Source organism: Phalaenopsis equestris, unplaced genomic scaffold (genome assembly GCF_001263595.1).
Source record: "Phalaenopsis equestris unplaced genomic scaffold, ASM126359v1 Scaffold217860, whole genome shotgun sequence".
In the NCBI taxonomy this organism is placed as follows: domain Eukaryota; kingdom Viridiplantae; phylum Streptophyta; class Magnoliopsida; order Asparagales; family Orchidaceae; genus Phalaenopsis; species Phalaenopsis equestris.
This window is the reverse complement of record NW_018236343.1, coordinates 27438-38323: the sequence shown is the minus strand read 5'-3', so window position 1 is coordinate 38323 and position 10886 is coordinate 27438. Positions and strand designations below refer to the sequence as shown.

The 10886-nt window shown below is 34.8% G+C and overlaps 1 protein-coding gene across 1 annotated transcript in view; it reads left to right on the top strand.

Annotated features, from left to right (window-relative positions):
* The first annotated feature begins 2255 nt into the window (after window positions 1-2255).
* Window positions 2256-10886, top strand: part of LOC110037273 (transcription factor MYBS3-like) — a 12877-nt gene continuing 4246 nt past the window's right edge. Inside the window, 2 exon segments of the mRNA XM_020741873.1 lie at window positions 2256-2571; window positions 2574-2690. Coding sequence (XP_020597532.1) covers window positions 2418-2571; window positions 2574-2690 — 271 coding nt within the window. The 5' untranslated portion in view covers window positions 2256-2417.

The window sequence follows — 10886 nt, the reverse complement described above, 5'->3', positions numbered from 1 at the left end:
CATCAAGTGTACATGGAACTTTATTTTAACTTTTCTTTCAATTCAACAATTTATTTGTGTGACTTAAATTAGTCATCACCTCTCTATCTTAAAGATTAATGATGTGCTCCTTAACATCCAATAAATCCTGCTCTAGAATAGTTAGACGCTCCCTTAAGCTATTTTTCATTGTAGGTTGAACCATCTTAAAGCCATACGAAGTGCTCGTCTTCAACTCTATATGCCTATGGAGTCGTTCAATCAGACCAAACATCACTTTGGGTGTCAAAATGTTAACGCCCTCAGAGATTTGGTTGGCAGCCGACATGATCGACTCCAACATAATCTCAACTTCAGTAGCTTCTAATTTTAGGTCCTTCACAATGATTTCCTACATTTTATCTACAAATAGTAAGACAAAGTACTCATAGAAAAAAGAAGCTTCAATCTAACAAACTAGTGCAACATTAATTTCAAGGGGTAGATCAAAACCACCTTGATCCATGGCTTCACCTTCCATGACATAATCTATTGAAGAGGCATCTTCAAGTGCAGGAGACTCCCAAGGGGCAACAACAAGAATGAGTTGTTGATCAACAGATAGATCTGCATTTTCAACAAGATGAAAGAGTTCACAAGTATAATCACAGTCCAGACATCTAATCCAAACATCTAGAAATCAAGGGGAATCCTTCCTGATTGAAAAAATCTCAGAAGGAAGCGATGTCATCTCAAGTTTGAGATGACATCCCTTTTCTTATCCTCAACTGCATATGAAAGATCCATGATCCTCATGGGGAGATTACTAAATGTACCTTCCCTAAGAACACTCTATTCCTTGAAAGACTTAATCCTCTTTTGTGGCTTTTCCTTTTCATACTGAATAGCCCTTTGTCTTCTATCAAAAACCCTATCCTCAAGGTGTTCTCTTGAGATCTTTATCCCATCGACAATGATCTTATTTGACTTGGGATGTCATTGATAAAAAAAATTTCATACATCTAAGAAGAAGAACCCTTCTTCAGAATGTAAATTTACAACTCTCATACAATATTTTTATAAATTTAGAAGGAAGTAAACAATTTAAAATAGATACTAAAACCATTGTAATTAATACTATATTTAACACAATGCTTCATTCTCTCTTTCGGGAGCATAACGACGTAGCAATAGACTTTTTGAAACACACGTTTGTCGGCACCACAAACATGATACGACACCCATTCTCTGACAAAAGGAAGGCACCAATACCACTTGAATACCATCAAGTGCAGGATATAATTATAATAAGTTTCATCAAGTAAAAGCAAAGATTTGAGATGACCCCTTCCCGAAGGAGAGCCAAGAACCTCGATCGAGGACCAATTGTTTGCACTTTCCTAGAGTCTTAAGATACTACTTCCTGAAAGTGTAGCACAAAGTGACCCTAGTAGATGGCCACTCCATACTCAATAAAGAGTGAGCGCGGTTTGACTTCTTGTAGGTTCAACCAAAATGCCTCAGTCCACGTTCGAACTATATTATGTTTATGCTTTCGAAACCCCTGGATTAAGCTGTAAATCACAATGAGTATGGAACATTCAAAATTATTTGGAGTAAATAAATCTTCATTATCTTATTCTTCTTGGAATTTCTAAGCGAAGATCCAAAAAAATCAAAGTACTAAATGTGTACCCAAATACGATCAAGAATCCGATCAAAATTTTTACATGGGCACTCTCGAACAGAGTCAACAACCAAAAAAGACCATCATTGCATTAAAATGCATACATCCATTAATTTTATGATGTCGTCTAACATTCGCGTCACAATCTTTTTATCAAGACAATAAATATATGTGGTAACGCACGAGATAAAATTTTAGAAATATTTATCTTTTCTTATGTGTAGGGGAAGAAGAGGTATCCAAAAAAGGTGAAGAAATTTTTTCTCTCGCTCGAACCAAGTATCCAAAAAAGGTGAAGAAATTTTTTCTCTCGCTTGAACCAAAAATATTTCTTCCCACCAAAACTATTTCTTCTTTCCCCAGAAATAAAAGGTAGGGAATTTTATATTTTTTTAAGCGTATTAAATACTTTAAATGTAATTATAAAAATTTGCGTGTGAAAAATATATATAGCTGTCCTTCAAAAAAATTCCAGATAATCTCTTTTATGTGAGTTCCACGTGGACAAGCTTTTTGGGGTCTAATGAAGCGATCATACTTGGACGGCCAGGATCATTCCCAAACCCTACGGCTGTCCTTGACAAGACTAAGAAATTAGAACATTGTCGTCTCGTACATCTATCTCGGACCGGCTTTCAATCAATTCGCCTGGTCGAGATAAATACTGTGGGCACGTTTCGTCTAATCCGATTTGCTCATTTCTTTTACATTCCGGCTCTCCTCCGAGGTAGGATTGGATCACCTCTTGCAGTTGCGTCGACGGTTGGCGGGGATGGCGAGGCGATGCTCTCACTGCAGTAACAATGGACACAATTCCAGAACTTGTCCAGGCCGCGGAGGTTGTGGTGGAGTGAAGCTTTTCGGTGTGAGGATTACTGAAGGAGCTGGGGCGATGAAGAAGAGCGCGAGCATGGGAAACCTCTCTTCTGTGGTGAGTCACCACCCGATCTGGCCAGAGATCATGCGGCCGCCGCGTCTGGATACGCTTCTGATGATACAGGGCACGCGTCCTGTTCGTCGAATTGCCGCAACGAGCGCAAGAAAGGTCTTATTTTATTTTATTATTATTATTATTTTTTTGGGTTTCCGGGGGCTGTTCGTTTGAGATGGGAAGTGGTACTTATTGCATGAGCTTTGCTTTGATGGATGGGAAACTGGCTTCTTAAACACATAGAAGTTGTTTTAGAGATTTCTGATGATTTTATTTTTTCTAAAAAAGGCGGTGTTTTTATTTGCAATATCGCTTCCTTTTTTTTTTAATTTTGATCTGGAGCGCAAGGAAGATAATAATTTGTTTTTCTTGGGCTTGAAAATCTTTCAAGTTGCTCAGTGATGATGCAATATGTTTTATTAGATTTGCAGTTATCTTAAACTAAATTTAAAAGGGTTTTAAATTCATCCTAACAGAGTTTTGGTGGATATTACCGAATTTTATTTCCTTGAGAAAGTGAACGCGTAGAAAATTTTTTTTGTTTCTTGCTGATCATTGCAAGGTGTTGCTGTTATGTGTAAGCTGCAATTTTTTTTTTTTGGTAAGAAATTGGACGTTACCATTTTAATTTCTCATGCCATTGCAGTGTTAATATGCATGCTTTTGAACATATGGTCGGGATTGTTTTTTACCCTTCAAAAAATACAGCAAAGAACAAATTTTAACACCGTGTCTCTGAGATTTTATGATTTAACAAAGTAATAATCCCACCAATTTGATGTCAATGTATGCATGATTGGATTGTGATACATATTATTTAATTTTTGAGTTTGTGAAAGATATCTTTTTTTTTTTTTTTTTTCATTGCCTTCATCTCCTTATTCTCTTGTATGGTTTGTTAATCACCCATTGAAAGCGTATGTCTTAGTTTTTACTGGCGATGCTTTATTTTATTTGCTTTCGAGTGCTTTTTTTTTTAATTTTGTTATAATAGTTTTATCTTTCTTTATCTTGTTTTTTTATCCCGCTTCAAGTCTGTTTCTGCGACGCGTGCTATTGCAAACCTTGGCACTTGTTAAATTATAAATTTATGCTACTGCAAAAAATGATATTAACTTGTCCTATTCTATCAAAAGTATATTATCTTCCTTGCCACTACTTATCTAGCGGAGTCAAATCCTTCAAGTAGGCCGACTTTAAATTGCTTTTTATTATTTGTAATATCCCGTTCACGAACCACTTTTTAAACCAACAATGAAAGTGACAGGGATGCAGTTGCACTGATTTTTAATTGCAATTCAGCTTACTTATTATACTATAATGCTCCCCATCTACGAAGTTATTATAAAAGTTTAGCTGAATGTTTACTGAACTCTCTTGTATGAAACTGTTTTTTTTCGCTTAATTAATGTCTTTTAGCTTAGATTTCCGTACTCTTATCTGCCTAGTACCCATTTTTGCTTGACTTTTCTTCTTATTCATTATATTAGAGGATAGGTATAACTTGAAGAGTTATCTTTATCAAGAGTTGCAACTGGGAAAATAATTTATCTTGATGAATTATGATTCAACCTGGATCAATTTCTTTATTTTTAGTTGTGCTTAGTCTAAAAGGTGGTGATGAAGTTTCATATCAAGATGTTATTAACAATTTGTCTTACTTGTTGAGTGATTCATACTTTTAGTTGTACTGAACTTTACTTGTTGTCCGCATTTTGTCTCTAAGTGTAAAGCCACTCATCCACCTAATCATTCTCATCTCGGCAACACTTAACTTATTATTATGCTTCTCTTTCAAAGGCCAACATTCAGCACATACTGTATTTGGTTTCATATATGGTAAGAAGCTTAATGAGTAAAAGCTAAGCAATTGCAAATTGTTGTTCGAAAATATTTCTTTAACATTTTTTTTGGTCATCTGCTTTGATATTAAGAAAGGAAGAGGTAGACCTAAGAAGACTTGGGCTTATTGTATTAAAAATGATCTTAATTTACTAGAACTAAATGAAAATATGACACTAAATAGGACGCAATGGAGAAAAAGGATTCATGTAGCCGACCCCACGTAGTGGGATTAAGGCTTTGTTGTTGTTGTTGTTGTTGTTCTTGAGTGGTCTTTTGTTTTCAAATTTATTAATATTTGATGATTTCTTGTTGTCATATTTTGTCATTTGATTCATGTATCAAATACTGTTCTTGTAATTTTTTTGCTTGTGATATTGTTTGCTATGAGATCTATATTTTTGCGGTGGTGCTATCTTATCTTATTCTTTTATTGCATTCATATTTTGACTCAATGAAGCTTACATTCATAGAAAAGGATAGATGATTCGATCCACTAGAAAAATTGAAGCCACTGACATGATGACACTATGAAGAAACACCCACTAGTCCATTTAATAAAAAGAAAACCCAAGGCATCCTCACTGTAGATTTACCTTACATTTGTTCTTCTTATGCCTCGCACTTCGATTTAAGCCCCCAAATCTATCAAACAATTCTAGTAGCCAAGATGTATAGAATTTGAGGACACAAGAGATGCCATTTTGCAAGTTTAATAGTAAACCTATGTCGATAGTTGTTGGCCTTAATTACGTGCTACTCAACAATATAAAAAACTGAGATATGAGGATTCTCATGTGCAAACCTTCAGCTAGGATTTGAAGTCCGGATAATCACTCAATCACTAAATTTTGCACTTTTTCTTTAGGAATAATCTAAATTAGCTACTAATTGAATCAATCTTAGAATTCCGTCCTCTGACTCAATATTGTGGTTAAATTTTAATCTCTTATAAGAGAACCATCAAGAATTTTTTCTATGCATTTTGTTCTATTATAATTGATAGTGCATTTGTTGGTAAATTTTTGTACCTGTGAAGTGGCCATCTCCTCACCATTAATGTTGTAATAGTATTACTTAGCAAAGCCATTGTATATGCAATGAATCATGATTGGTTTAATTTCTTTACCCATTATATACATCATTTTGCATCCAACTTTGTTTCATATCTCTTTTTATAGCCAAGACGCTCATCTTTATTTGTTTCCTAAAATTATGACAATCCAATGCAGGCGAAAAGAATAATATAATTGTTGCGGCTCCTTAGGTTGCACTGTACAAAACAAAGCCTCTTGATTCTTCAATCTGTCATGACAGACATATAAGAACCCTTGTAGACATTGATGAATTTTACACCTTATGCATCAATTAAAGTGGATACATTATTTTGTCTTAATATAGAGGCATGTCTCTCCCTAGCCTATTTTATAATCGCACCATCCATTGTTGTTATACAAATATTATCATAACAACCTTGACAACGACAACATCTTTAGAAAAAATTATGACCTACATTTGGATACATGATTCATTTTCAAATTAGAGAAATACCTCAACCCAATAAATTTTTTAATCGCACAATCTTGTGTTGTAATACAGATAATGTCATGACCTATGGTTCTACTCACTTTTTTGTTCATATTAAACACCTTCTGCATAGTTTACTAGTAGTTAACGTGGTCGAGGAGAATTCTACTTATGCTATTTCATCCATATAAGACCTCTTTTCTTTAGAATGGTGCTCAAGTGCAAAAGCAGTAGCCACATTTGTATCATCTTTTGAAGTTTACTCACTGTCTGATCTATCAGATGTATCAAAAACTTGGTGCTATGAAGAGTTGATTCATTGAATATGAGCTCAGCTTGTTCCTTAAATTTGATTTTTTTTTTTCAGCTTTTTCCAGGAATTGTTGGCTGAAAGAATGTTATCACTCGCTGATAATAATGGAGGAAAGATGGCTAAAAACCATTGCAAGGAACTTGGAGTTGAAGAGTAGGAGCGTTGGAAATATTTGGGTTTACAATATAGCTAGGTGTACAAAAGTTTTATGGGAGTATGCAATGAAAGGCACTAGTTGAACATCTACAGTTCAAGGCTCTAATTGAAGTTCTGTAGCGTAAGGGGCAGGACTGAGCCTGCTAAAATCTTTCATGGATTGAGCCATTAAGTGAGTTGCTCTCTCAAAACATTCAAGCGGCCTAATTATGGCACATTGTAGTAGCAGCAGTAGTAACAGACCTAGTTCTTATATCTAGTTCCTTTGTCCGAATGTAAGGGGGCATTTTTGAACGCACTAAAGGGAATATTTGTTAGAAGTTAGCTTTCTCATTTACAATAGTGCTTCAACCCTTTGGAAGCCTTCTACAAAAGAAAACGTGCTTGTGAACCCACACCTTGTAGAAGAAAATTCAACTTCAAATGTGTTCGCTAATCAATTCTTTCGCTAATACAGATGATGTCATGACCTATAGCTCTACTCACATTTTTGTTTTCATATTAAACTCCTCCTACATAGTTTAGAAGTAGATAACATGGTCAAGGAGAATTCTACTTATGCAATTTGCTCTCCCTCTATGCTAGTTCATTCATATAAGCCCTCTTTTCTTTAGAATGGTGCTCAAGTGCAAAAGCTGTAGCCCACGTTTGCATCAAGTTTTGAAAACAATTCACTGTCTGTTCTATCAGATCTATCAAAAAACTAAGTGCTGTGAAGAGTTGATTCAATGAATACGAGCTCGTTCATTAAATTTGAATTTTTTTTTTCAGCTTTTTTCAGGAGTTGTTGGCTGAAAGAATGTTATCACTAATCAATAATAATGGAGGGAAGGTGGCTGAAAACCATTGCAAGGCACTTCGTCTTTCCACTTGTGTCTTCCCACTAATCAATTTTGTGATGACCACATTACAAACTTGATTGACATACATGGTTTATGCTTCACTAATAAAGCATCTTGTAAAGCACTTGAGAAAATCGCATCGTTTTTCGACTGTGATTTGTCAACTCAACCCATAAAATCTTGTTTTTCTCTTCTCATTCTTTCTTCTGCAGGTTCGCCGCAATAGGTGGGAACTTTGACCCATTTCTTACCATTCCTTCAAAATTTATTGCATGATGGAATTGTCTAATTGTAGTACAGCATGCTCCTTCAACTGCTCAATAGTGAAGGATGACTAGTTTTGCAACTTCTGGTGTCATATATTTGAAACTAAATTGTATCTACTCCTCCATTACATCTTCCTTTGTAATATTTGATATTCTTTTTTTGTGTTGAATATAACACGTCATTTCGTCTTACTGTATGCTATCCTCTATTTGACATGAAATTTCATGACAAGTATATCTTTTCGCCTGAGCATAATGTAATTTTTTTTTGTGAAATACATTATGAGATTTTTTTATACTTTCTACATTCAATTTTTGCTATACCTTTATTCCGTTTTAGCTACTTTCACAGTTTGGATCAACCTAAAAAGCAATGAAACGTCTCCTTAAAACATGGAGACAGTTCTTAATAGAATATTTTTAACTATTTGACTAAAAATGGATTGAAATGAGAATTGATTGTATATCATTTGATAAGATATGCTTTGAGCAATTAGAAAAGTGCTTTGATAAATAAATTTACTATAAAAAATTAATATCAGTTGGCTTGTCTTTTTTTATAGGAAAGACGTCGGGAAGAAGATAAGGGACAAAGGTTTGGGACAATAGTAAAGTAATTAAGGGAGAGGTTTGGAGCGAAGTGAGATTGCTCATGATTCAAGAAAATTCTAGAAAATCCTTGCATATTTCTTAATGGAATCCCATCTAGAGCTTCCATTGTGGTGATTCCAGGTGTACTTCATGTCACTTTAATGGGATGGAAAAGGGTTAATGACATATATAATGTATATGCTAATTTCAAAACCATTGATTATTGTACATTTTAACCAGTAGCCATTGAAAGAATATTATCAAAATACATATCAGCTATAATTGATCTGCTATGTTGTCCTGAAGGTTGTCACTTTCGTGCTACTTCACCTATAGCATCTAACAATCTCTTGATATTACCATATTTCCTTGAATAGGTTAAGTTGTCAATAAATGTACCTTTGGAGGTAGCGCCTTGCTCTACTTATTTCTCCTAAAAAGTATCCTCATTTTAAATTATTTCCATAACACCATCAATTTTAAAAGTCACATTATTTTACAAAGTGACCTTTTCATATCCTGTAAGCTTACTGTTACTTTTTTTTACAGCATGGTGTTGCAAACTTTATACCTGGTAGTCTTCTTTTGTGATTTACTACTATTTTTATTATTCTTACTCATCCATAGATAATTGGAAATTTAATTTTGTATTGGTTGATATTAAATCAAGTTTGATTATGTGCCAAACAAATACACTAATATTGAAAAAAATTGTGAATAGATAAAGCGAGGCCTGTAATTATTTATTTATTTTTGAATTCAATGTTTTTTATTCCAATTTTGAATTGTTATTACTTAGAGTATGATATAAGTGTGACTAAATTATGGGTGAGGTTATTTTTTTGTAACTATATGTGGACTAAAATTTTTTATTTGGTGAACCTTTTTTTCTTACCTTGTTTCTTCTATGTATTTTGTTATTAGGCTGTTAAGAGTTTTGTTTACTTTATTCAAAGCCAACTTTATTGAAAATCAATTTCCAGCCTAAATTTTCAAATTTACATATTTTGCATCTAAACTTTAATATTTACGTATATGGCACTCCATTAATTATCTTTAACAATGACAAAATTGGTCGGTGATCGAAACTGGGCTCCCCCTCTTGCTCTCAGCTGAAACTCCTCCCATTTTCACTGACCCCAAGCTCTTCACCCTTCTCCCATACGTTGGTTTACCTCCCGCAAGATCCTTCCACTGGCAAAAATCTGTGGCCCACAAGCTCTGGCAGCCCAGCTTCATAGTCTCTGTCCTTATTTGTTCCCTTCCTCTCTTTGCTCCACCTTGTTGCAACTCCTCTTCATGCTGCACTCCCTCCCAACGAACCCAGCTCGTCATCAGTGAGCTCCACCCCGTCTTGAACCTACCTGCATTGTTCTCTATGTTCACCTTGCTGCTACCCGAGAAACCCAACACCAAACACCACTCCCTCCCTAGACGTTAGTTTCAATTTTGAGTTGAAACGGATCCAAATAACTCAATTTGAGCCACTTTGTTTCAATTTTGAGTTGGATCGTCGCGATTTTGAGCTAGAACGGATCCAAATGATTCAATTTGAGCCAACTCGTTTCAATTTGTAGCCTGATGTAGCTCGATTTAATTTCCAGCCGAACTGGCTCGAAACTGAATATAAAGAATATTGAGCTGTACTCAATTCATTTAAGCTGATTTAGAGCCGACACCAACTCAGCTCCATGTTGGATCGTTAACATCCCTAGGTGTTTAAAACAATTGAAATTCACCCTGTTATTTTGACATGCCTGCATGTCATCCTCATGAGAGGGACGTTAGGATGTTGATCATCTCTAGAGACAACAAACTGAGACAAATATGGTGCATCTCTATCATTCTTCCTTGGCGGTTCTTAGAGGTTAAGTATATAATCTACAGTTGATAGTTTAGAAAATTAGAGAAGCATATGAGAAAATATTTTTAGGGCGTTGATCATCTCTTGAGACAACAAACTGAGCCTAACTTGGCGCCATCACTATCATTCTTCCTTGACGTTTCTTGGGTTCAACAATTTTATAGCCATAAGACAATTATATATCCTACAGTTGATAATGAAGAATATTAGAGGAGGAGCATAAGAGAATTTCATTCCTATTTTCAATGAACTTGGCTTATGTTTAAAAATGAGCTTGGCATGTGTTCTTTTTTGGAAAATTTTTGGCAAACTTTCTCGCTCATGACTAAGGGTGCGTTTGAGGCAGCTTATTAGTTGCGGCAGCGTTTTCAAAACGCCGCCTGTGTGTTTGGAAGAAACGTTCGGAATGCTTATTTCAAAACTTTGTTTCGTTGTTTAACTAAACGCGTGACGCGGGAGGAGCCCAACGGTCGGCGTTTGCTTCAGCATTTTGACGTTGTTGCTCGTCTTTAATATAAATAATGCTATTCATTTTAACCCACTCTAAATTTTCAATTATGATAATTTTATTTATTTATTTATTTTTGTTTAATCAAATCAAAATTAGATTTTTAAGCCAGGTACTAATGAAGTCTGTGCCATGACCTTTTCTTTTAGCCGTGTTTGATTTTGAATGGAATTGTATCTCACTTTATGCAGTTATATCGTACAGTCTAATGTGCATTTTCCTTGAAATAATAACCATAAATTTCTTGCTTGATTGTGCCAATTTTTGTAATTTTGAGATTTTAAATCGTTCACCATGTCTAGTTTGTTCTCTTCTTGTTCTCGCCCTAAACAATTATGTCCTGGAATAGCAGTTAAATTATCTAGTAAAAGGATAAATGTTATGATTAGGATATTAATGAC